Below are 25,932 nucleotides of genomic sequence, written 5' to 3'. Positions count from 1 at the left end.
TTTTATACATTATTTGACGACGCTAATAATGAAGACTGATTGATGAATCTGTATCTGCAAAACTATTTTTCTTGAGAATTTCAAGCCTTTTGTTCATTAAAGAATGTAATCCACATACAAATAATAATGATATAGCTGGCCAATTAATTGCAATAAATACTGACAATTAATGAGCAGATGAATGAAACAGACACAAAAGGATACAGCAACTCTTAGCAAGAGCTATGATTAAAATGCTCCTGATCTGAGTGGTCACAAACAAGAATGCTGCCACAGATGCTGCATAATTATTGCTTTGAAATAATTCAAGGTTCAGATGCTTAGAATACATCATCTTTCAATACTCAACCCACTTCTATATTCAGGCTGACTGAGTACAGTGACTGGGGACAGATGGAATGTATTTCTCTTGCTATCCTGGCTGTGCACAATACTGTTTTTCATATAAATTAACTTTATACAGTCATAGGCAATAATTTGACTAGCTCCATTTTACTATTGAGGAAATTAAGACTCAGACAAGTTAAAGAACTTGCGCAAGGTCACATAGCCAGCTAATAAGTAGCAGGGCTTGGGACGTGGAGTCACACGTGAGTCACAAGCCCATCTTCCTTCTCCACTGCATGACACAGCCACGACACGACACACGACTGTGCGCTCATCTCTACCTAGAACACATACCATCCATGTACATGTAGATGCACACACTCACACACACACCCCTTTCTCTCTCCCTCTCTGTCTCTCTCCCTTCCTTCTCCCCACTGCCAGAGAGAGAGGTCGCGCTTGAGAGAGAGAGAGAGAAACTCTCTCTATATAGATAGAGCTAGAAATAGATATATACTCAAAGCCCTCTCCCTTTTATTTACCAGTTTAGGTAATGATTTCGGAAAACACTTCAGGGGGGCATTTATAAATCAGAGTAGGGCCAGATTTTCTCACAAGAAAGCATTTTACATTGTCACAGCGATGGAGTAAACAATAGTAATAATAAATGCTTTCAGTTAGATGTCAGCCCGGATAAATTGTTTGGCTTGTCTGGAAATAGCTATCTTTTCCCACCAGTTACATCCTTGTATTGTGCTCTTTTGCTGCTATCAAATGAGAGCAAAGAGGGAATGAGGAGGAGGGAGGGGACAGGGGGAGAGAGAGAGAGAGAGAGACAGAAAGTGAACTGACTCCTTAACATCCAGCTACTTGAGCAGCTAAAACTAGGTTAAATATAAAGCTTTTCATTTCAATTGACAAAGAGGTCACTGGGCCATTAGGTAACTGGTTCAAATATCAAACATTCCTGCTCCACATCTCAAAATATCCTTGTCACCCCAGAAGTGCTGCTTCACAGCAGCCCCAGAGGTGGCCCCCAGGGCTAGGATATCTGGAGCAGGTAAATCCCAAGGGAGGATCTGCAGTCACTAAAGACTGAGGGGCAGAGAGTGACTTCCCTCAGCGGAGCTCTCCCCGTCCAGCAAGGGAAACTCGGAATGGAGACTGGAAAGTTTCTCATTAGCTCGCCCTCCAACTGCTGTTCCATTCACTCTCTCCACCATTTTCCCTGAGGAATTTATAAGCCGCTCCTGATTTTCCCTCTAGAATCAGAACAAATAAATTCACACTCTAACTTGTCTTCTACCAATGCAGCACCACGGCACTGGATTTCATTCTAGAAACCTGCACAGGAGGTACAAATGTCTATAGTTTCATGACCCGGCAGATTGTTTGAAAATATCTACCCTTAAACCCTCTCCACCAAAGACACATGAGGGTCATAACAGAACGTAATAATAATCCTAATAACAATTTAAAAAAGAAAAACACTGAAGAGAGGTAGAAACAGGAGCTTTTCCAAGACTGCAATAATTCAAGCTAAAGCATATATTTGAAATGGCCTCTGTCAACATGTGATTTCTGACTTGGAGACAAGCCCTGTTGGAAGGGGAACTACATGCTTTTGAACTAGGGCTACAGTTTTAAGAGCCTTGCGATCAGAAACGTTCTCTAGACTTGGCAGGCTTCTTTTCACCGTAAAGCAGCTAGAGGCCCGCCCACCCACCCCACCCCCGGCCCCGGTAACTTACCAGCCCATACAATAGCTTCTCCAGGCAAAGATGGGTTTTTGCTTTGAAGTCTCATTTAGAACAGAGCGGCAGGATAAGGGAAATAATGGCTTTTAAACTCAGAGCGAGCCAACTAGAAGGGGGTCTTATCCTCTTGGTGTTTATTTCTTGGACCAAATTTCTAACCTTTCTCTGAAGCTCCCTGTTGAGATCAGGGACAAACAAGATGAAAGGGAGAAAGCAGAGGAAAGGGAACAAAAGAACTTCAACCTCAGGATTCTTAGCCCTCAGGGAAAACACAAACAGGATGAGTCTGCGTGTTTGATTCTGCGTCCCTGGGATGCCAGCAGGAGTGTTAAGGAGGGTAAGTGCACCAAAGACCCAGGCTTTCTGAGTGAGCTGAATCAAGTCTATCAAAGTCTGACCTCTGAAGGACCATGGCTCACATCACAGACTGAGAGCCACAAAGGCGTTATTACCTGTGGAGGCCCATTTGTCTGCTTGGAAGCAGAGTTTGTCTATCATCTCACAACTTGGCTCTGGCACGACCCACCTGCTATGTTGTTGTGAGGGGGAGGGGAACTGGTTATACAGCCCATCCTACCCTCGCCCACTCCACCTCAACTCAGACAGTATATGGAAGGCTTTCTTCCAGTGCTGCTAACATTCTTTATCGAGTCTGTCTGAGCTTCTGAGCAAATCTGACAACTCTAATTTTTTTTGAGAGAGAGAAAAAGTATGTGTTCAGGCAATGGCTACCTTACTCATTTTTATTCAGAGGACAAGAAAAGTCATTCCGAGTACAAATGCCTGGGATTGACATGGAAGGCATATGTGCTTGTAAAGGGCAAGAAAACCTCTGAGGAGCCTCCGTTGGCTGGATCCATCTGTGTGGTGGACCGAAAGATTTTTCCTGACATCTCTTCTCTTGGTTCAACCATCTTAACAACTTTTGTGCAAATATCTCAGCCTCCTTTTAAAGCTCTCTTGGGGGGAAAAAAGGCACATTTGAGAATCTACTGAAAGCTGTGGACCTTGTCCTGGAAAACTCACACACACACACACTTTTACATATAACTTCATGGAATTCTTAGATCTATTAGAATCCATAGATAGAACCCCCTCAGAGGCCCATGGACCTAAAGTTAAAGAACCTCTGGTCTAGGAAAAGAAGTTAACATTTATTGAGTACTTACTATATGTCAGGCACTATTCTAAGTGTCTTAAATAGATTTTCTCAATCATAACAACCCCATAGAGCAGGTACTAGTGTTCTCTATTTTACTCATGAGAAAACAGTGGCAGAGAAAGTGCCAGACTTGCTCCAGGTCAAACAGCCAGTAAGTGGCAGAGCCTGGGTTGAAACCCAGGCACCCTGGCTTTGGAGCAGCACCTCTTAGCCGCAAAGCCACAGCTGTGAAATGAAACAAGTGAAAGTAATTTCTTTGCACAGACCACGGCTGTAGCAGTTTCCTTTTTGTGTCTGTTGGAGGGTGGGCAGGCATGTGGATAATTTGTGTGTCCAGAGGTCTGAGAAAGCAGAGATGATGTGGCAGTGAGTGGAGGAGAGACGCTTGGCCAAGTGGTACATGCCCACTACTGACTACTGTGCAGGGCCCAGAACAAAAACTAGTCAGGCCCTCTCTTGGCTTCCAAAGAATAGGCCTGTGGTGCTGACACTGGCCCTTGAGCTTTGAGATCTTGATCAAGTAGCCAGTTGAGATTAGTTCCAGGGTCACAAACTGAAACACCTACAAGGCGCCAGGAAAGCAAAGCAAATGTGAGAGGAAGGCTGGTGTAAGGCAGTGGCCATGGGAGGGGGGCCGTGACCAACTGGAGTGCGTGTCCTGTCTCAAAACATTCACCTTTCACAAGCCCCCAAAGCCCGTGAAGGCCAAACAAAAGACATCCAGCCTGTGGGCCATCAGTCTGTGACCTCTGAGCAGACCGTTTTCTTCCCACTCTCTAGGTATTTCCAAGTCAGGAGTGCGGGGAACGCAGTCTGTAAACAAGGGACACAAGCTAGCCCGTGTGACAGTTAACGGCGTGATTTCCATTTTGTTAGAACCACGCTTTTCCACGCTAACCGACCGAGCAGTAGTTCACTAGCAGACAAGTCCAGACACCAGAGGCGAAGAACACTCCGGCGGTGACAGTACACATCACATACCTCATACAGAGGGAGCATTCAAGGTCAGAGGCGTCAAAAGATGCGAGTGGAACGCTGAGAGCAGGTCTGGCCCCCGGAGCAGCGGGAGGACCTGTGGTTTAGAGCAGAAGTCACAGGTGAACCAACCTCGGTCTCACAAACAGCACTTCTGAGGCAAAGAACCCAATTATCTTTTCAGTCTGCCGCTCTCACCACCTCCCAGAGAACTGATGTAGTGGCCACGTGAGCCACTGAGAATGGGGTACCCTGAAACAGGCGCTCACAGGCTTCCAACAGTCCCATAAAGAGACGCGCAAGTCAGGGACCGTCCGGAGCCCTGGGGGCTTCCTTCAAATGCACCAGGCACCTCACTCAACAAGCGGCGGCGGCAGCAACTCCGCGGACTGAGCCAGGCCTTCAGAGCTGACACTGAATCTTGGCACTGCCAGCCGCTCTGGGAAAGGTATCAAGCTGCGGCGGCTGCTTCTCAGATGCCTGCCTACAGGAACACGACTGGGAACGAGCGGCGTGAGGCCTGATCGCGCTGCCCTCACCCTACCCTCCCGGAATGGGGACGGGGTTAGCGAGAGGCTGGCCTGGAAGGAAGTGACACCATCGAGGGCATGAGATGTCAGTAATCGACGCTGTGCTCTCACAGAAACCCCACAGCCACCCCGGAGGCGGCAGAGCTGAGAGCTGGGCCCCATGCAGAGCCGCGGAGCCCTCCCGTGGAGGGTGAGGGACCTCCGTATACTGGTGAGCCGGGCCCTCCTCCGGGCCGCTTGCCCCCCGGGGAGAGTCCGCACCTGGCTTAGACGCTTTCCTAGGCACCTCTGGGTCTTGGGGTTCGATTTGGCAGCGCTTCCTTTTCTTCTCCTGGCATTTGCCAGTCTTGCTGGAGGCAGCCTGGGGAGAGGCAGCGGCCCCCTCCTCCTCCTCCACTCCGTCCTGGTCCTCTGGGCCGTCCTGGTCCTCCGGGCCGTCTTGCCGCCTGTCCCCTTTCACCGGCACGAGGTTCATCGGGCTGCCTCTGTGCCCCCTGGCTGCTGCCGCCTCCTGACTAGAACAATGTGGGCGCTCCAGCGTTTCCTGGAAAGAAAGAGCCAAACATCAGGATCTACTCACGACCAACATCGGCCTCTGATGCTTCTCCCCAGGGGCACAGTGAGAAGATACCGCACAGTGCTGACCATCTAGAGGACGTGCAGCTTAACTGATGGGCGGTCATAGGGCACAGGCAGGCCCAGCTGGGGCGGGGCGGAGGAACCTCTGTCTGAGGCAAGGACAGAAAGGCGTGTGGGGAGAGAGTCCTTGGGCCGCGCTGAACTGGAGAATGGCAAGTGCAGTGCCTCTCCAAATCAGTCCCCAGGCACTACCTGAGGGAAAGCAAGGCATGCAGTACAGCGAGGGCACATCCAGCCGCTCAGTACTTCCTCTCACCCTCACTGCCATTCCGGGCCATCCTCGAGCCCCACACCCAGCTCCCAAAGAACTTTCGGGAAGGCTCTGGCACAGGTGTGTTCACAGGCCTGCCGAGTGCCCTCACGCTCCAGAGCTATGTGTTATACTGGTCAAACAAACTAGGGGCAAATTAGTCTTTTCACTAGATTTTGGGTGAAAAGTCTGAAAAAGAGACAAGATCATTTGGCAAAACGATCAATAATGTCTCTAGCCTTTTAAAGAATTTTTTTCCAGGAGAAGGATCTAGAAAAAACAAATCCAATGACAAGGTGTTTATGCAGGTTTACCTAGAGAACCCCTCTCTACTCCACATCCACAGCACACGGGTCAAAACGCTCATGCTGTTTTCTCCCCTCCAACCCCAACCAAAAAAATTGGTAGATAGATGAAAAATGGGCAGTGCACAGCTGGGAGAAAATGATGAGGTAAGGAGAAAAAGGATGTGGGTTTTCTGAGTCCCTAACCTGGGGAGTTCAGGGTTTTTTCAGCACTATGGCACTGCCGCATCCTTTCCACGAGCCCCAGGCATAGCCTACACGGTACACTGCTTTGCAAGGCAAAGTTTGGGTGGAAACCCAATCCCTGCTCCCCAGCTGGCTCACATGGGAAAGCCAGGGGTGCTATTTTTCTTCATTTCAGATTGAGCTGCCAGTAGAAGTCACTCCAGACACTTTGGTTCAGTGTTAGGGTTCTCAATCTTGTAACAATGATCTCAAACAAGTATTGAAATGCACTAGGGGTGCTTTGATTTCAGGAGATACTCTTAAGTTCTGCCCCCCACCACCCTTTTTTGAGTCAGGTACACCTGCATTTTATTCATTCTCCAGAGCGGGGAAAGAAGCCAGGGAAATGTAAGATTCTCACCTGTCAGAGAATCCAAGAAGCCACAGAGACCCCAGGGCTCACATACAGGGGAGGAACACAGATCACAGATGGAGGGCAGGCAGATGTCCCGAGGTGCCTAGATCTTCAGAGCTCAACTCTGCCTTCACGTCTGCCCTTCTGAGCCCCAGCCTCTGCCCACTTGCCCTCTGCTGGGAAAGCTAGGGCCTGGAGACCATCGTTTTCAAAGACTCAAATACCTGCGACTTCCTAAGTCGCTTCCCTCTCCCTGGCTCCAAATATGTACTGGAAGTCTACTTACGTGTAAGACACGGTGCAGGAATATGAAATTACCTCCCCTTGGGGATCAAATGGAGTTGTCTTTGCACAAGGAACTTAGCTGGTGCTCAAAGACGAGCAGCTTGCACAAACAAAAAGCAGGAAAGGAGGGGCTGTCAGGCCCTCTTCCCAGGCTCCACCCCTAAGCTGATAAAGCCACCCCGACTGAAGGGCTCCAGGGGAAGTGGGGCAGTTCCTTTCTAGTTCTGTCAACTCTTTCAGCTGGATCTGACCAAGAACTGAAAACTAAACGTAATAAATCATCAACCCCGGGCCCCTGCCTAAAATCCAATTTCATCTTTAAGAAATAGCCTTCTAGCAAAGAACGCAGCCATGAGCGGCTCCATTTCTTCTTTCTCAGGAACCGAATGAAGTAGGAGGGTGAGGGCTCACTCCCCACGTTTGCCCACAAAACAGCCAAACGAAGCGTCACGAGCGAACTGGGTGAGTGGAGTTTTACCTGTGACAACTCTGGTAGATTATGGCTGGTGCCTTCAGTAGCCAATGACTCTACGTGTTCCTTTAATCTAGGGTGAGGTGCCAACAGCTTCAGGATATCGGGAGAATGTTCCTGAGAAGCCCCCGGGAGTGATGGTGAAAAGAAACTAAGGAGAAGCTGTGACATAAAACAGAAGACTTCACTACTTAAGTTTCTACAGGTGCTTGGGTGAAGGGCGGGGGGGGGAGGAAGGGGCAAAGGGCACAGCTTGCGGGGCCAAACTCCAGGGAGGAAGCCTTGGACCAGAGACCCCGACACAGTGGGGTAGGGGTCCTCACTTCAGCGCATCGGAATTGCCTGGGGAGCTTAGGAAATCTCCAGGTTCTAAGTTCCCATGCCCGGCTCCCCCAGGTCTGAAGTGTGGCCCGAGAACCTGGATTTTTAAAAGGCACTACGGATGCCTTTGTCAGCCTTGCCAGAGGTACAAACCACCACTCCGCTGCTACCATTCCGTAGAAATATCTGCAGGGGGATTTCAAAACCTACCTAGGAGGAAAGAGGCAGAGGTGAAGGCGGGAGAGAAGCGTCAGCTGGGGGACCTGGAGTCGTGTCCACGACACCCCCATGGGTGGAAGGTGACAAATGTCATCGAGGTTCCTTGATATTTCTTCCCACCCTGCCCATTTTGCTCCCTCCTCCATCAGCCCCGGATCATGAATCCCTTCAGCAGTGAAATGTTAGGAAAAGCAGAACCCAACCTTCCTCCCTCTTCTCCTAGTCTCTCCTCCCCGTTTCTGGCCTTCACTTTCCAGAGACTGTCAGGTATCGTCAAGGACTGGGGGCAGGCCGCTTCCAGTCTATGGCTGGCTTCCTTTGCAATTGATAAGCTGGGGGCAGTGGTGCGGGGGCAGGTAGAAGACCCAGAAGGGACCGTGAGTCAAAGATGTGCGGTCGCGTGGACGCTGCGCCATCAGCTGCCCACATCCTTGTTTCAGTTCTCCCCTGTCAAAGTGCCAATTATCAATATACATATGTATCTATCGTATGTAACACAACACAGGAAGGCAGGTCACTCACTTCTAAAACAGATTCACAAGTTTGCCGCTGAGACCCACTAAAGGGCGCTCCACCCCTTGTTCTGGGTAATAGGGTATTAACTGATCGGGAGAATCTGACCGAAACTCTGACCAAACTCTCTCTGGTTTGATTTGCTCTTTTGCTAGCCCCCAGCAGTTCCTTCATGATGTTCCTTCTGACGCCAGCACTTTCCACATAGCCAAGCCCTGCTCATCCCTCAAGGCTCAGCTCCAGCACTACCTTCCCCTACTCCCCCAGCCTCCCTGATCTCTCCTGTCCTTCTGTGTTCTCGACTACACCATAAGATAGCACCATACACTACACAGTCTTGTGTTAGCCTCAAATTGCGTTGCAGATATAAGTCTTTCTCTCTAACCAGATGGTCACCTTCTGGAGGGCACGTGACAGATGTCCAGTAAATACCCATCACACTGGATGGAACTGAATTAAGACACTAGCCATCCCAGGGCACAGGGAGAGGCCTAGGGTTCAGACCCAAAGTCTTCAGCAGATGCCTCTATCTCCTCCCTCCCAGCTGTAAGTTGGTAAAGGAGTGAGGTGGGGAGGTACTCACGGTGCCCAGGGCCATAAATACCAGCTTTCAGAGGCTCCTCTTCCACAGGAGCCAAAGTTGGCTCTCAGAAGCCCTCCCGAGTGGCCCACCAGGACCAACCAACCCACTTCTGAAGCAATCTCCCTGGAATTCTCCCAGAAAGAGCACTGGGCAGCCACAGGGCATCCCAAGGTACAAGGATAAAAGGGTAGAGTGTGGTGAGAGGGAAGGAGAGGCAGAGAGGGAACTCGAAGGAAACAAAGCAGAAGTAACAGCAGCACTGACCTCCTTCCTTTAATACCTAAGATCTCAGACTAGGCCTTCTCAGTGGCTTTGGAAAACAAAATTTGGGGTCAACTCTCAGTGAGAATGAGCATGCCACATACGAATGGAAGTCAATTCCACTTCAGTGTCAGCCTTTGAAAGACCCAGATGGGTCAAGAGGGCAGAAAAGAATCTGAGGTAAATACAAACATTAAAAAGAAACCCAGGCCTGTGAGTGGCTAAGGCAGCTAATTAATCCCAAGTGAACCTGGACCATCTGTGTCATATCTTTATCCCTGGAATGGGAACAATCCAGTAAATAAGCACAGCGGAGGGTCCTCAGTGTTCTTAAGTAGCTGCCATGCCTTCGCCACACTCAGTGGAAATTCGCCTCTAAATTCTCACCCTAGCTTCCGAACTCCAGAACACTCGTCACAGGCAAATGCTTGCTTGTATTGTCCGAAATTTATATTACACTGTATAACAAGTGCAAGATTGTAAGGTAGGTCCTTGAGGACTGACACTGTGGCTTATGCCTCTTTGGGTCTCAGAGCTTAGCACAATGTGTTGCCCTGCCCCGTTAAGGCAGCTGTGGAAATGACACTAGGTGGTCTGTAAAATCGGGCTGTAAAGAGAGATCAACCCAAATGATGATACCAGAGCCTCTCAGGCCAACTGGGAAATGGACAAATGAGAATAAAGAAACCACTCACTCCTGAGCCCAACACCTGCCTCTTTTGGCCTTTGCACACTCTGTCCCCAAAAGTCAAGGCTCTTCTAATCACCTCTGTCCATCCATCCCAGACCTGGATAATTCCATTGCTGCTCTCCCCCCAGCCCCAGCAGTGGGTGCTGAGACTCCTGACAAGGCCTCCTGGAAGGCAGGATGGTGGAGCAGCTCACAAGGCAGACTCTGGAAGCAGGTGGGGTTGCGTTTGATTGCTCTTTCACCAATCACTAAGTGTGTGACCTCAGGAAAGTCACCAAGCCTCAGCTTCCCATCTGTCTCATCTGTAACGTGGGGATAAATAATAGTACCTACCCTCATAGGGACATTGTGGAAATTAAATTATATCTTCCCCATAAAGCTCATAGCACAGTGCGGGGTGCATAGGAAACACTCAATAAATGTTAGCTATTATTATTATTATTATTATTATTATTATTATTATTATTATTATTACTCACACTATGGAGTACAGTTAAGATTTGGGAAAGGGTCCACAGCTTGGAGCAATTCTCTGCCACCAGCGCTCTGACTAACCAGGCCAAAGCAACTTCCCGGAAAAGAAACCTTCCGTGAGAGGCAGAACCTCCAGAGCTCAGCTTCCCCTAGTTCATTGATTTTGCTAAAGATTCCTTTCTGGAGCCTTCAGAAACCACTCCTGTCTATTGCGCCCTTTCTTCATCCACTGCTCTGCCTCACTGTACTGGGACAGAGGCGCCTGGGGAGTGGCGGTGAATAGGGAGTGGGAGAGCAGAGGCCACCACTGATTGCTAGCATCCGACTTCCAGGCCAACTAGCCAGACACCGTGAGAATACATTGCAGAACAGTAAGCAACGAAGTCCACGAACTGAGGATGCTTGAGCCTTCACTAATGCGCCCAGTATTTAAAAACTAACATCCACATTCTCCCAGGACTCAAGGGTTGGAATGACTGTTTGGATTATATTGTAATAGTCCTTGACCTATATTCTGTATGTGTTTTATTTCTAGCAAAGGAGCTGAAGGTTGGAGTTCTGCATATGGCAGGGCAGATGGGACCCAACATCCCTTCTGAGGAGCTGGCTGCCCTGTGTGACTGGTGAAGCTGTGACTCAGCCCAAGAAAAGTTCTACAACTGCAGGCAGCCTCACACCCAGGACCTCTTGCCAACAGCCAGAATCTCCTCAGTGGGCCTCCATCCCCATGTTAACTTATTTGGTTTTATTTTGTTTTGTTTGTTTCCCACTGACAACCCAAACCCCGAGTCAAAGAAGCAAGAACATTCCTCACCAGCTCCTACAGAAATGCAGGAACTGCTCAGTCTGATTGTACATGCCAAAAGGATGGTGCTTCCGGGCCATCAATTGGCACTTGTGTCTCGCTCCTGTCCCCTTGGCCCAGGGAGCCACCCACTCAGGACCCCCAATCCCAGGAAGGGCAGCTCCCTCACTCCCCCCACCCGGAGAAGACAAGAGGGATGGGGGCCCACTGGGCAGCTGGACCTGACGTCATCTCAACTCACCCTTTGGGCTTCAGCTCTTGCTCTTTTGTTCTTTCCATCGAGGGACACACAGTATAGAAACTCCCTTAGTGCTTCCTCCACCTTGCCTAGGGTGGCTAAGGCTTGCGCTTTTCTGAAGTGTGCCTGGAAGAAAACATGAGCATTCAATCCCATTCTTATCCACCTCTTGATGCTGCTATCATTCATAACACCAGCTAACTGCTTCATGGGTTTTCACTGTCATGTGAAGGGTTTTAAAAGGACTATCTTATCTATAGCCCTACTAGGTAGGCAACTGTTCTGAAGCCCATTTTCAAGGAGATAAAACTGAGACCCAGAGAAATGACTCGCCCAAAATAACCCGGGTGGGAAATTGCGGAATCAGGTTTTGAGCCTGGGACTGACTGATAGCGAAGCCCAAATTCTCAACCACTGTGCCATACTACCTCCCCCGCAACTCCGCCTCCCCCTCTCCTGGCCCCACCATTGTATTGGAGGAGGTACCAAATGTAGCAAGAGCCCCCATTTGAGCACATACTAACCAGGTTTCAGGACCTGCCTGGATGGGCCTTCCTGGTAACTGGTCTGTCAAGCAGAGACCTAGTCCACGTTGCCGGCTGAGTGACCACCTACACTCACTGATCATTCATCAGAAGAGGCCCAAGTGAGCCAAGGCACGTGATCTCTCCAAGACCTCGAAGGTAGCTAGTAGCAAAGCTGGAAATAGGACTGTGCCCCCCCCCGCCCCCCGCAAAGCAGACCGCCCCTTTGGAGGGCTAACCAGGGCCTGCGCAAATGCTTTGGCTCCGGTGGGCTCAGCTCACATCTGCTCCCTCGCCACATCTTGAAATAGTATAAGAAGTTTTAGGGCTCCTCAGGGTCCAAGCCCAACTGCCCTGGGAGAGAAACCCTAAGGGGTAGGAGAGGAGCATCCTGGGGAAGAGGGAGGAAAAAGAAGAGAGGTGGGAAGAGGGCTGCCTTCTCTCCGTGCCTTAGGACAGGTGCTCCTGGCAGCTTGGCTTCGAGGCTGCCCCTCAGGGGCCTGCTCCCCACTCCCTCACCTCCACAGCTGACCCCGAGTGTAACTTAGTGAAGGAAACAATCCAGGTTGCAGCTGCTGGGCGCTCTAATATGCGGGGCCTCCCCTTCCGACACACCTCTACAGGCCGCGGTGCCCTCCGGCTCGGGCCTGGCTACAGGGGCCAGCCGGGATCTGCCTTCTTGAGCAGTGGCCCCTGCTCCAAGCCTCTTGGGGGCCTCCCCCAGAACTCCCCCTCCTTCTGGAGCCGGATGCATGGCTTGTTGCATCTTCCCAGCAGTGCTCCAGGGGCCCTCAGGAGAAAGGCTTGTGTGACATTTCAGGGCAGCTAGAGGGGATAAATGCTGGGAGCCTGGAGAGGCTTTTGGGATCTGACCAATCATACCAAGAAGCAACCCATATATACTCCACTTGCTCAGGGCAGCCAGCTCACCCTACTGGGAGCTGTACCGCCTGCAGGAGAGTTTGAGAAGCACCGAGCCCTGGCTGGGTGGCTGGAATAGGGCTGCACGCGGTGAACTCCTCCCATAGGGGCGTTTCATATAGAAATGGTGGGAAATATGCAAATCGGGGTGTGAGGTGGCTCTGAATCAGAAGCCTCGGTTCAAGTCTTCTCTCAACCCCCAAGTCAGTAGAGTTCTCTCGTCACTGCCTCTCTGCTTACCCCAGCGCTTTGGGGAAATGAACTCCTGTTTAATATTTCCACCAACTCTTCCTTCACGGGGGAAGTCACTTTTCCTGTTTCATCCAAAATGGTCCACTGCTTACTCAGCCTTGTCTCCCACTGCACTGTGGAGGCCCCAGCCCTTAGGGGGCCTAAGCAGAAAGAGCAGAAAGAGTTGCAAGAGAAGTCCTCTTACGCCCAGGCAGCTCACTGGCCTGCGCCACTACAAGGCCTGAAATGCTCCCACTGAAGCTCCGGTGGGTTAAGACTTTGGTGACTTTGAATAAACTGTAATTGTGCTCCTTGGGAAAGAGAATATACTAATCCATCATCACTCATGAAAACCTTCTCATGAAAGAACATACGAGATTCACTCTGACATTAATGGCCCAGTATGCAGCTCCACAATGTTTTATCTGAAGTTCCCAGATCCAGAAAACAGTCTGATAATCCAATATTTTCATAAGCTTGACATCAAAATCATTAGGTGGCAAAACCTGACCTAAGATGATATGTGTTACAGTCTTTGCCCCACTTAGTGTGTATTTTCATGTAATATCCTGCAGAAATAGTGTGTGTGACTGTGGGGTGCTGTCCAGAGCTAATACCTGGTCTTTGTGAGATTGGAAACATTCTGGATTCTGAACCTATCTGGCCCCATGGGATTCAGATAAGGGATCACAGCCTTGGATGAGCTGGGGTTGTGTAGAGAGAGGACTACACCAAGAGCCAGCGTTACAGCTCACAGAATGGTCTCTTGGCCACGCTCACCTGTAACCCTCACTGCATCCCTGTGAGGCGATCAGGGCAGACAGCAAGATCTTCGTTTTGCAAACTAGGACATTTAGGGTTCAGAGAGTGAAGCGACTTCCCCATGGTCACTTAGCTTGCAGGTAGTAGAGCCCAGGCTCAAATCTAATCTTCTAAACAAAATATTGAAATGTGGCTGAGGGCCAGTCCTGAGGCCTGACAGAGATGCAGAAAGTGACACTTTGCACCCTGGCATCTTGAGAGATGCTGAACCTGTCTTTCTCCCCACCCTTCCATGTGACCTACATGTTTAGGGAACCGGCAGGCTGACTGACTACATTAAGGACTTCAGATGGCAGAACGAGCCAGCAATACTTCTCTCTCCCTCCTCTTTCTACTGTCCTGGGAAAAGAATGATGCTGATGATGGCAGACACATACAACGCTATGTGCCAGGCATTGTTCTAAGTATCTGCATGCATTAGCTCATGTAATCCTCACAACAAACTCTGTGAAGTAGATGCTTTGAATATCCTCATTTTATAGATGAGGAGATGAAGTACAGGGAGGTTAGGTAATTTGCCAAGGCCGCACAGCTAGTGAAAGTAGCAGAGCTGGGACATAAACTCAGGCAGTCTGGCTCCCAAGTCCATGCTCTAGAGTGTTACAAGGCCCAGGCTGCTCTGCGGGTCATCAGTGGAAGATCAGCTCCCTTGCAGATCCCTAAGTCACCCTTTGTCAAGGGACGCCCCCCCCCAGCTCCTTTGAAGAGCCTTCTCCCTGCTCTGAGTGAGGGAGGCAGTCCTTCCTGCCAGTTCCTGTCTGCAGTACAATTCCTTCCCATCCCTCCCATCCCACACTCACCTTAAACCCCATGGGGCGGAGCTTACATGCTATTTCTGCATCGTGCAGTGCATCCTCATGAGACTCCAAGGTGAAATAAATTTGAGACCGGTTGCTGTAAAGCAAGTGGTCATTTGGAGCTGCCAAAATGAGAAAAAACAAACAAACAACAACAAAAAAACCTTGAGCAAAATGGCAAGTTATCTAGGACTTTTCTACTAGGGACCCAAAGGGGTAAGCTCGATCTCCAGCCCTAATATTGCCCTGCCTACCACACCCCCCAACCACTCTGGGTCTGAGCTTCCCCACCTGTAAAGAAGTCATTTTTCCCCTTCTCTCAAGCAGTTCCTTAGAGGGCCTGTGGTGTCAGTGGTGCATTAGCAACTTTGACATACAGGAAACTCTGGCACCCTGCTTCATGGCCGTGGCTAGCAACTGGCAGCCTGGCTTCTGGGTGAGGTACTGCCCACAAGGAAACAGGCCAGGGAGGAAGGAGAAGGGATGGCCAGATGTGACCCCCATCCTTGCCACCAGGAAGACAAGTCCAAGTTAGTCTCCCGGTGATATCAGCGACATCTCTGCCTACAAACCCCAGCACACATGAAGTTCTTCTGAAGAAAATAGAAATGCGTCTGCAAGCCTCCATCCTCTCATTACAGATGGGCAGATGTGAATGGACAAGGCTTCTGGGAATAAAGTGAGGCTGGCTCTCACCAATACTCTGAACCACTAGATGCCAGGGCTGGAAAGGCCTTTAGAGATCATCTGGCTCAATCAACCCATTCTTCAAGGAAAATCAAGCCCAGAGAGGGGAAGGCATCTGCTCAAAGTCTAGCTAGTTGGCCAGACTCATTGCTAACTTGCCAGACTCTGAATCTGGGGTGGGAGACAGGTTCCTTTTTTTCCGAAGGGAAGTGTAGTACTTCAAATAGCAAGGAAGAGAGACTGGCCATCTTCCAGCACAAAGATACTCTTTGTTGGGGAGGTCCCTTTCCTCTTAGAAGGGTGAAGAGATCTTGACATTTTTCACCCTGACTCCTCTGGTGGTGCAAGGAAGAACCCCCAGGGAAAAGTGGTGACAACAACAAAGGGGGAGGAGGAGGAGGGCAGGAAGGGGCTTTCCTGGCCCTTACGGGTCCGCTGAAAGGAATGGAACCTCCCTTGGAGACCTGGGCTTAAGCGGCGCCACCTGTCTACTTCATACTGCCCTGCTCTTCCCCAGGGACTGGGCTCCAGCTTCTGCTGCGGGAACAGGCTTTGCTGGGGTTTTCCCCCCAGGGGTGTGCAGAGGGTTCGCCTGGGTGCCAATTACTTGCTCTTAAGACATCAGTCAAGAGTTTGCAGTCTCCTCTGTCCCTTTCCTTGCAGCACACACTGTGCTTTGCTTGGGCACACGGGGTCTCGTTCCTCCCCCTCCCCCATTACCTGTTGCAAGCTCGGGCGGAGATTCAACACGTGGAGACGCCAGCCCACCCCCTCCTCCACCCATCCGAGTGGGGCTCAGGGCACCCTGGGATCCCAGAGCCCTGTCTGCCCAGCCCTGTCGCCTCCTCCCCGGCACGCTTCGCCAGACACCGCGCCCCGCCACCGAGCTCCTGGCAGCCGGCCAGAGCTGGGCAATACCCGCGGCTCGGCGGCCACTTCCTGGGTCCAGACGCGGGGGGTCGGGGAGGGGGGAAGTCGTTCCCTGAGGGAACTCTGGCGCCCTAGTGCGGCCCGGGGCGCGGGACTGCCCACATCGCCCTTGAGGCCGCAAAGACCACCCATCCCTCCTCAGGCGGCACGGGAAAGCGGGACAGAGGCGGGCCCCTTGGCAGCCAGCCCACGGTCCCCGGGGATCCCCGAGCCGTCGCCTGGCCGGTCGCTCTCTGGGCTGTCGGGCTGGTGTTCGAGGCGAGAGCGCAGGCTGCGGGCGGTCGGGCGGGGGGGGGCATCTATTTCAGCCGAGGATCGTGTGATAGGAAGCGGTGACAATGAGTCACAGGGCGACGGGGCGCGAGCGCTCCCCCCACCCCGCCCGCACACGCTCGCGGGATGGTTTCCGAGGCGAGCGTGGCCCACTTCAGCTACCTCAGCCGTTACACAATCCCGCCCGCCCGCGCGGAGGAGGGGCCGCCCGGCCCGGGCCGCTCGCGGCCCTTATGCAACCAGTGCTCTCCTGACCTAATTCCACGCCGGACCCACCCCACCGGGAGCCGGGAGGGAGCGGCAGACGCAGGCGCCGACCGAACATCCCAGGCTGGCGGGAGCCCAGAGGCCCCGGCGCGCGAGTGGGAAGGGTGCGAAGTTCCCCTGCTGGCCCGAAAGCTACGGGCAGGTGTTAAGAGGGGCCCGGGCGCGCAGAGACAGAAGGAGAAGGCGAGCCCGAGAAACAGACGGTGACACCGAGCAAGAGCCAGAGGGACAAAGATACGGAAAGAAAGAAAAAGACGGAGAAACAGAGCGACACAAACAGAAGCAGGGGCTGAGACACGCAGAAACACACAAGCTAACAAGAGACACAGAAAAAGACAAAGAGCAGAGAGATAGACAGAGACCCAGAGAGAGAGCGATGAACCAGTAGAGACAGAGAAGAAGTCGGAGACGGAACTCCAGAGCCCCCCTCCCCCACTCCGGTCGCGGTCCATCCGAAGGTCCGCGCGCCCTCCTCCGCCCGGGTCCACCCCGCAGCTCCCCGGCGACACGGTGGGCTCACCTAGCCTAACTGCCTCGTTGTACTTGAGCAGCGCCGCCTCCACCTGGTGCTCGCGGTACAGCCGGTTGCCCTCGTGCCGGAGTTGCGACGCCCTTGCCGGGCCCGGGAACAACTTGCCGAGGAGGCCGCTGAGCACCACGTTGACCCGCAGCGGCGGCGGCGGCTGCTGCCCAGCCCGCCGGGCCCCGCGCGCCCGCCCGGTGGCCACCATCAAAGCGGAGAGTTTGACCCCGCACAGCGCACAGCGCCGGTCGGCTGCCCGCCCGCGTTCCAGGCACAGTTTACAAAAGGTGTGCCCGCAGGACAAGGACACGGGGTCTGAGAGAAATCCATGGCACTTCCGGCACTTGAAGCCGTCCCACACCTCGGTGGCCTCGGCGGCCGTCGCCGCCCCTGCCTCTTCCGCCGCCAGCGCGCAGCTCGCCCCGCGGCTCCCGTCCGGGGGCTCCGGTGCCGGCTCCTCGCCTTGAGAGACTTTCTCGGCCAGGCAGCGCACCAGCTGCTCCAGCTGCTCAGCCACCAGCTGCTGCCGCTCCGAGAGCTGTCGGTACACCTCGAGGGCTTCCCGGAGGCGCCCCCCAGACGCCAGGGCGTCGGCCTGCGTGAGCAGGACTTTGCACTCCGGCGTCGAGGCCCTCGGAGGCCGTTCCTGCGGCGGCGGCCGAGTCGGTAGAGGTGCGGGGCCTTCTGTAGCCGCCTCTGGGTGGGGGTCCGTGTCTCCGCGGGCCGGTGATGCCGCCGGCTCCGCCAGCTCTAAGTTGTTGCTGCAGAGCTCGGCGGGCAAGCTCAGCATCTGTTCAGTCTGAAATGAAGCCATTGGGAGAGGGACATGCGTGGGGAAGAGGCGTCTAGGGGCCGGGGACGCGGAGCAGGGAGCGGCGGCTGGAGGGAATCGGGGCTGCCGCGGCCGCCGCTCTGCCGCTCGCCGGTGCCTGCACTGCCTCCACGAGCTCCATGCCGGCCGCCCCACGCCGCCTAATAACTGTCTTGTCTCAGCAAAGTGTTATATAAAACGACACCACGTGATGCGCCGCCACGCCGCTCATTGGCCGGCGGCGGGGCGATTGTTACAAAACCAGACAGTTTTGTAACAGTGTTGCGCTTGCTTCCTTGGGCTTAGCTTTTCTTGGCTTCTTTTTGCGGTTGTTTGTCTTTACACTCTGCCTTAGTTCCCCCTCGCAATGTGGTTCCTTTACGGAAGACGGGGAGGGAAAGAAAAAAACCAGCGTCTTCTCCTGGGCTTCTCCGTCTCCAAACCCTACCCCATCCCACCTCCAAACCCGTCAGCAAACAGGTCCCCTCTTCCAGCCGCTCGCTAGCGGTCCCCTCTCCCCTCGAGAGGCCGGTACCTCGAGGAGCGCAGTCCGCCAGGTCTTTGGGGACGCCGGAGGCTTGCCCTCCCAGGGGCGACGGCGGCTGTGTGCGAAGGGAAGCGGGTTGGGAGGGTCCCCGGGCAGCCCCCCACCCGGGTCCCGGCCCCGGCTCCTCACACCCGGGGTCCCTGGCCACCTTCCCCATGGAGTCCCCCAAAGGTAGTGAGTGCGGTTATCCGAGGGCGCTTGATCTCCTGTGCCGGGAGCGACTCGGAGCAGCGGGCCCGGCGGGCTCAGCAGTTTGGCGGCGCTCGCTGAGCGGAGAGGGACGTGCGGAGAAGATGCGCTCGCCGGCTAGCGCCCGGAGGAGGCCCCCCGCGCTCCCCGCTTCCTCACCTCTGTCTCCTCCAACGCTGGAACCTGCGCTGGGGCGGGAGGCCGACGCCCCGGCCCTGGGGGCCACGGGCAGGATGGGCGCGGCCGCGAGCACAAGGCCTGCTGGGGTCAGTGGGCACTCCGGGGGCGTGGGAGAACGGCGGGCGGAAGGCGGGAACCCAGAGCGCTGCTCGGAAGAAAGTCCGCGAGTCCCAGCGCACTCCAGCGGCCGGCCCCGCTGCCTGCCGGTCCGCCGCTCCAGAGCGGAGACTTCCGACGCAGGCGCGTCACAGTGGGGGGCTGCGCACAAGCCGCGATGCTTGGCTCACAACGGCTAGTGGCCTCAAGGGTGCCCCGCTTCCTTCCAGAAGGCCAGAGTGAACCGCCCACCCCACGTCTCCCTCCCACCCCCACACTTCGGACGGGAGCCACTCGCGCAAATAAGGGTCCCGCTGCTCCAAGCGGGGAGGTGGGGTCTGGACTTGTCTCCGGCTCAGTGGGCCTCCGGAGTCGGCAGGCTCTCGGTACTGCCTGGAGCCACGACCGAGGTAGAGTGCCGCCGCAGAGGCCTGAGGACCTACAATGGGCGCCTGCTCTGGCCATTTCTTAGCTGAGTGACCTTGGGCAAGTGATCTAAAACTCTGGGAGCCATCGTTTTGGCTTCTGAACCAGTGTCAAGGATGACTAGTTATGTTTCAGAGCTGGGAACCACAGGCTCCATCCGGGCTGTGTCTCTTTAGGTCATTAATCCCCCTTGAGTCAACACCAAGGTCCCAGAGAACAGATACTGTGCAGCTATCCTTAGAGCCTCCCTCTGAGACAGGACAGGGGGAGAGGGTCAGAAGGGAGAAGGGACATGGGCACATAGGGGAAAGGGACCAAGAAAAGAAACAGAGGAACTCAGGATGTAGCGAAGAAGGCACACATAGGAAAACTTGGCTTGCAGCCCTGGCTTTGTCGTAACTTGCTGTGAGACTTTGGGCGAGTCCTCCCACAAGGTCTTAGTTTGACAAGGTCTTGTCCTAATGTCCAAGGTTCCCTCCAGCTTGAACAGCCTTCTATCCTAGAAGGACAGCCTTCTATCCTAAGACTAGATGTCATGATACCCAACTCAACTACTTAAGTACAAAAGACTAGTCCAGATGCTGTGGGAGATGGTGGCTTGGACAAGGGGGTGAGGTCAGCAGTAGTAGTGGAAGGGCAGGGGTGGCTAGATGGCTGTCCTCTTCTTCAAGGTCAGACCTGAGCTAGATTTTGAAGCTGGGGAAGTCAGGAGACTGGCCAAGAGGTGGAGGAGAAGGCTATGCCGGGCAGTTGGGGAGAAGCTGGAGCTCCTGCTGACTTGCTGCCTAAGGGGAGCTCCTTTCACCTTCAGTTTCCCCTGTTATTGAATGGGGTCTATCAGTCCTTTCAGGCTGCTATAACAAAACATCATAGACTGGGTGGCTTATAAACAACAAACATTTATTTCTTACAGAGAAATTTATTTCTGGAGACTGGGAAGTCCAAGATCAAAGTGCTGGCAGATCCAGTGTCTGGTAAGAACCCTCTTCCTGGCTCAAGACAGCTGTCTTTTTTCTGTAGCCTCACATGGTGGAAAGGGGCAAGGGATCTCTGTGAGGTCTTTTATAAAGGCATGAATCCCATTCATGAGGGAACCCTCATGACTTAATCACCTCCCAAAGTCCCCACCTCCAAATACCATCACATTGGGGCTTAGGTTTCAACATATGAATTTTGGCGGGGGACACAATCTGTAGCAGGGTTCCAGGCATTAATTATCTGCCTGTCCCTTCTGGTGCCTGTGAGCAGGGATAATCTGTGGGGCAGGTAAAGAGATTTATATGAAAGGGCCATGAGATGGATAATGATGAAGACCTCTTAATTCAAAAATTTTATCCCTTTGACAAGTTTTAAAAATAGATATTGGTTATCCAAAATTGTCTTCCAGATGCAGATTTGGGATGTGCCTTGCTCCCTGGACCACCTTGACAAGTAAGCATTCCCTGGGTTGGCTTCCCTCCCTTACCCGCCATGGCAAGGAGGCAAGGAGAAGGCCAAGTCAGGCAGTGGGTTTCACTCAGTCCTGCAGACTTCGAGTAGAGTTGCTCTCATCAGGTAGCCCCTCTGGGCAGCTGTGTGTGCCACGACTAACCAGGAACTTAGGAAGGTTAAGAGCTGCCAGCGTGTTGCAGGGTGCAATGGTGCAAAAGGCAGCACCATCCACTCACTGACCAGGCCACGTGAGAGTTTTACATTGCATTTTCAAATCAGGACTGCCTGTAGGATAACACCCAGTGGGTTTCTATTGAATACTGGAGAACATTACCACAATGCTTGTCTTTCCTTCTTTCTTTAAACAAACATTCCATTGATACTCATTTGCGGACCAACTCACAAATCTCCTACTCAAAACTTCTTCTCCTCTGCCCTTAATAATTGAAGTTCCCTAGAACTTGACGATGAGGGGAGAGGAGAAATTGACAATGCTTTTTCAGATGCAAATATTCCCTTTAGAGGGCTGGGTCCTTCAAACCTCCGTTTATTTTGCCAGCATCCCCTCCTGGTTAAGGTTAACCAAGAAAAAGAGCAAGAGTTGATCCGCCCCTCCTTTTCAACTGACTTACAGCAAGTTTTCCAACTGGGCTCTGAGGATTCTCTCTGGAGCCCAGAGGAGACAGCAGGCAGGGTTCGACTCTAGCTCCCCTCAACCAGGGCAACCTTGCGTCCACCTGTTTCATGTAGTGAGCTTTGGGGATGATTTCATTGAAGAAAGACTTTCCCTTCCTTAAAATTAAAAAGTTTGAAAACTGTGGCAGTTTTCACCTCTTTTAACATATTTGCTGAGCATCTTCTATGTACCAGGCCCTGTTCTAGGTATTGGAGATATATCAAAGCAGCACTTGGCTCCCAGGTCCTCCCTTATATATGGTGGCAGCTTTTCCCCACACATTCTTGTCCCAGCCTCCCAGGCCAACTAGAGGGCAAGGACTAGTGTCTTATGTCTTTCATTTCCTCCTCAGGGGACAGTATTTGAACAGACCGTACTGAACACTGCAGTGGACATTCTGACCCTACATGGGAGTGTGCAGAGGGACAAGAGGAAACCCAGCTAGAATATGTCATACCTTTGCCCTGGGTTGTTCACAGAGAGAGTGGGCATGCAGATAATTAAGGGTTAACAGTCCTACACTTGGGAAGGACTGGTAACAGCTCTGGGATGGAAGAATCCAGTCAAAGCCAGGGAGCTGCAGTGAGGAATGAGCAACAACGCCACACACACCCTCTCTCTCTCTCTCTCTCTCTCTCTCTCTCTCTCACACACACACACACACACACACACACACACACACACACACTCACGCTATGCATGGAAGCTTGGCCAAAGCATTTACTTGTTCTTTACTTGAGTTTCTCATTTTATAAACTGGAGGTGATCCATCGATTATGTAGTCCTTAGAGGAAAAAAAATTAGGCATGGTGGGCATTAAAGACATTGACATGAAAAAGGCTTCCCCTTGCTATCTAGAGTAGCCAAAAAATCCAGAGCTAAAAGAAACTTTACAGATCAGCCCTGGTTTCACAAGTGAGGGAACTGAGGGCTAGAGAAGGCAAGCGACTTGCTGCAGGTCACAATGGGAGTTTGTGACAGAGCCAAGATTGGAAGCTAGGGCTCTTGCCTCTTTGTTTAAAGTTCTTTCCATGTGACCAGAGAGCTTCCAAAGGACACAGAACGTCTCCCAAATAAATAAGAAATTATTTCAGATTTCCAAATTACAAGATTTGCCATTCAACAAATATTTATTGAAGAGATACTAGGTGCTAATGGAGCTGGCATTTGCGGGGCAATAAGAGAAGGGTAGGTCATGGTTTTTACCCTCCAGTAGCTAACTGAGGAAACAAGAGGCAAAGATTTGAAACAGTTAAGTAAAAATAACAAGCAGTATGTGAGAAGTGCCAAAATTGGGGGAACAGTGAGTCCAAGGGAGAGCTCAAAGGAGACAGAACGCAATGCTTCCCATCTCGTAGCAAAGGTTCCTTTAAGCTGAGTTGGAGAGGATTTACGTAGAAAAGTTAAAGACCACCCCGCTGCTCAAGTCAAGGGGGTTCCCTTCACCCTGGGGGCCACTTGGCCGGGAGAAAGGAGAAGAAATCCAAGTAAGCCAGGCTGGGCAAGGCCCAGGAATTTGTATTTTTAAAGGCCACCCATGTGATTATCATGCTCAGCCAGGTTTGAAGTTCACCCGTGTAAAGGGTAATGCAGAATAGATTGGATAAGGGCACCCCACTCCTCTCCCTAGCTCATCCAGTTTCTCTGGGGGTAGGCACCAATAAATCTTGTCTACATTTTACTGAAGGGAAAACTGAGGGTCCAGAAACTTTCGATGATGTGTTCCAGGTCATTCAGTAAGTAGTGGGGACTCGGTTTCCTGCCAACCATTAGAAACAGAAAGATCATAATATACCATCCCGAAGAAGATTTTGCTTCATTTCTCTGTAAGACAAGTCAGACCCGCTTGGTTAGCTAGAGAGTTCGTTACCCAGAGTACAAAAAGGAGCAAGTCTCTGGAGCTGCCAGGTGTGTGGGACAGAGCCCAGGGCGACGCTAGTTGCTGGGAGATCGGAGTTCTAACTTTGCTGTGTGACTCAGCCCAAGCCACTTCCCCTCTCTCTTTGTCCTTCACCTATTAATAACGATGCCCCACGTCACCGTTGGGATAGCTACCAGTGATGGAAAATGCACAGCGCGGTTAGTTCCGATGTGATTCCTGGGAACAGAAGGGATCCACAGCCATCTGCCGACTGTTGTGAGTAAAATATGTGCTGGCTGCCTTCGGAGCAGAGGCATTTTCTTCCCAGGAAGAGGGTGGGCTAGAGGCCTGAGGCTGGACTCTGCCCTCTTCAGGGTCATTGACCAATGTGAGGCTCTAGAGATCCTGGCAGAGAGCAGTCTGGTCTTAGGAGGAAAAAGAAAGAAAAGGCAGGTTATCTGGAGGGAAAGCAGCAAACATTCATCAGAAGGAAATTATCTGAAGACTTTGGCAGGACTGGGAAATGGTTAAAATCAAGGCTTGGATCTTCTTTTATAAATTGTGATAAAATATACGAAATGTAAAATTTACCATTTTAGCTATTTTTAGGTGTACAGTTTACTATTAAGGTCATTCACATTATTATGCAACCATTACCACCACCCATCTCCAGAACTTCTTTTCATTTTGCAAAACTGAAACTCTGAACCCATTAAATAACAACTCCCCGTTCCCCACCCGCTCCAGCCCTGGCCAACCACCCTTCTATTTTCTGTCTCTGTGAATCTGACAACTCTTGGTATCTCAAATAAGTGGAATCATATGGTATTCATCCTTTTGTGACTGGCTTATTTCACTTAGTATAATGACCTCAAATGTTCATTCATGTTGTAGCATGTGCCAAAATTTTCTTCCTTTTGAAGGCAGAATAATATTCTCTTGTAGGTATATCCATTTATCCATCAGTGGACACTTGGATTGCTTCCACATTTTGGCTATTGTAAATAATACTGCTACAAACATGAGTATACAAATATCTCTTCTAGACCCTGCTTTTACTTCCTTTGGATATATACCCAGAAGTGGAATTGCTAGATATATGGTAATTCTATTAATTAATTAATTAATTAATTAATTAGGTTGCACTGAGTCTTAGTTGCAGTAGGCGGGCTCCTTAGTTGCGGCTCATGGGCTCCTTAGTTGTGGCATGCATGTGGGATCTAGTTCTCTGACCAGGGATCGAACCCGGGCCCCTGGCATTGGGAGTGTGGAGTCTTAACCACTGCACCACCAGGGAAGTCCCGGTAATTCTATTTTTAATGTTGCGGAACCACCATACTGTTTTCCACAGTGGCTGCACCAATTTACATTCCTACCAGCAATGCATAAGGGTTCCAATTGCTCCATATCCTTGCCAACACTTGTTATTTTCTGTTGTTTCTTTTTATAATAGCCATCCTAATGGGTGTGAGGTGGCATACCATTGTGGTTTTGATTTGCATTTACCTAGTGACTAGTGATTTGAGCATCTTTTCATGTGCTTATTGGCCATTTGTACATCTTCTTAGGAGAAAGTCTTTTGCCCATTTTAAAAAAGGATTGTTTGTGGCTGAATGCAATTTTTCCATCTGCAACAACATGGATGGACTTGGCGGATATTATGCTAAGTGAAATAAGTCAGACAGAGAAAGACAAGTACTGTATGATCTCACTTCTATGTGGAATCTAAAAAATACAACAAACTAGTGAATTTAACAGAAAAAAACCAGACTCACAGATATAGAGAACAAACTAGTGGTTACCAGTGGGGAAAGGGAAGGGAGGAGGGGCAACATAAGGGTAGGGGGCTAAGAGGCACAAACTATTAGGTATAAAATAAGCTACAAGAACATATATAGTACAACACAGGGAATATAGGCAATATTTTATAATAACTATAAATGGAGAATAACCTTTAAAAATTGTGAATCACTATATTGTACATCTGTCACATATAATATTGTACATCAGCTATATTTCAATAAACAAATAAAAATTTTAAAAATCGGGTTGTTTGTTGGTTTTTTTTGTTGAGTTTTAAGAGTTTTCTATATATTCTGGATATTAATCCCCTATCAAATATGTGATTTGCAAATATTTTCTCCCATTCTGTGGGTTGCTTTTCACTCTGTTGATAGTGTCCTTATCTGAAGACTTTGGCAGAAGCGGGAGATGATTAGAATCAGGGTTTGGATCATAAACTCGAAGTTTCTGGATTCAAAATCTGGCTATTTGCTATTGGGAAAACTAATTAACCTCTTTGAGCTTGCCTTACTTTTTTCATCCGAAAAATGGGGATAATGCTTATAATAAT

General features: G+C 51.2%; 1 protein-coding gene and 2 long non-coding RNA genes across 6 annotated transcripts in view; 1 reads left to right on the top strand and 2 right to left on the bottom strand.

Moving 5' to 3' along the window:
• Nucleotides 1-19,327, bottom strand: part of LONRF3 (LON peptidase N-terminal domain and ring finger 3) — a 37,733-nt gene extending 18,406 nt beyond the window's left edge. Inside the window, exons 1-6 of one of the 4 annotated variants that reach the window (XM_082445502.1) lie at nucleotides 17,360-19,327; nucleotides 14,686-14,804; nucleotides 11,391-11,513; nucleotides 7,289-7,444; nucleotides 5,013-5,295; nucleotides 4,228-4,318 (exon numbers count right to left, since the gene is read on the bottom strand). In XM_082445502.1, the coding sequence (XP_082301628.1) occupies nucleotides 4,228-4,318; nucleotides 5,013-5,295; nucleotides 7,289-7,444; nucleotides 11,391-11,513; nucleotides 14,686-14,804; nucleotides 17,360-18,176 (1,589 nt within the window). In that variant the 5' untranslated portion in view covers nucleotides 18,177-19,327. The remainder of the gene's footprint in view (nucleotides 1-4,227; nucleotides 4,319-5,012; nucleotides 5,296-7,288; nucleotides 7,445-11,390; nucleotides 11,514-14,685; nucleotides 14,805-17,359) is intronic. The other 3 variants (XM_082445503.1, XM_082445504.1, XM_082445505.1) reach the window with 3 other exon arrangements.
• The window catches only part of LOC309652109, a 42,576-nt gene continuing 34,568 nt past the window's right edge, over nucleotides 17,925-25,932 (top strand). Inside the window, exons 1-2 of the long non-coding RNA XR_014258587.1 lie at nucleotides 17,925-18,034; nucleotides 20,525-23,855. This is a non-coding gene — a long non-coding RNA (uncharacterized lncRNA). The remainder of the gene's footprint in view (nucleotides 18,035-20,524; nucleotides 23,856-25,932) is intronic.
• LOC309652097 overlaps nucleotides 20,495-25,932 on the bottom strand; it is a 97,223-nt gene continuing 91,785 nt past the window's right edge. Inside the window, exon 8 of the long non-coding RNA XR_014258566.1 lies at nucleotides 20,495-24,004. This is a non-coding gene — a long non-coding RNA (uncharacterized lncRNA). The remainder of the gene's footprint in view (nucleotides 24,005-25,932) is intronic.

This window comes from Balaenoptera physalus (assembly GCF_965194825.1).
Source record: "Balaenoptera physalus genome assembly, chromosome: X".
NCBI classification, from domain to species: Eukaryota; Metazoa; Chordata; class Mammalia; order Artiodactyla; family Balaenopteridae; genus Balaenoptera; species Balaenoptera physalus.
Note: the sequence above shows the minus strand (reverse complement) of the source record. Positions and strands in the feature narration are given on the sequence as shown.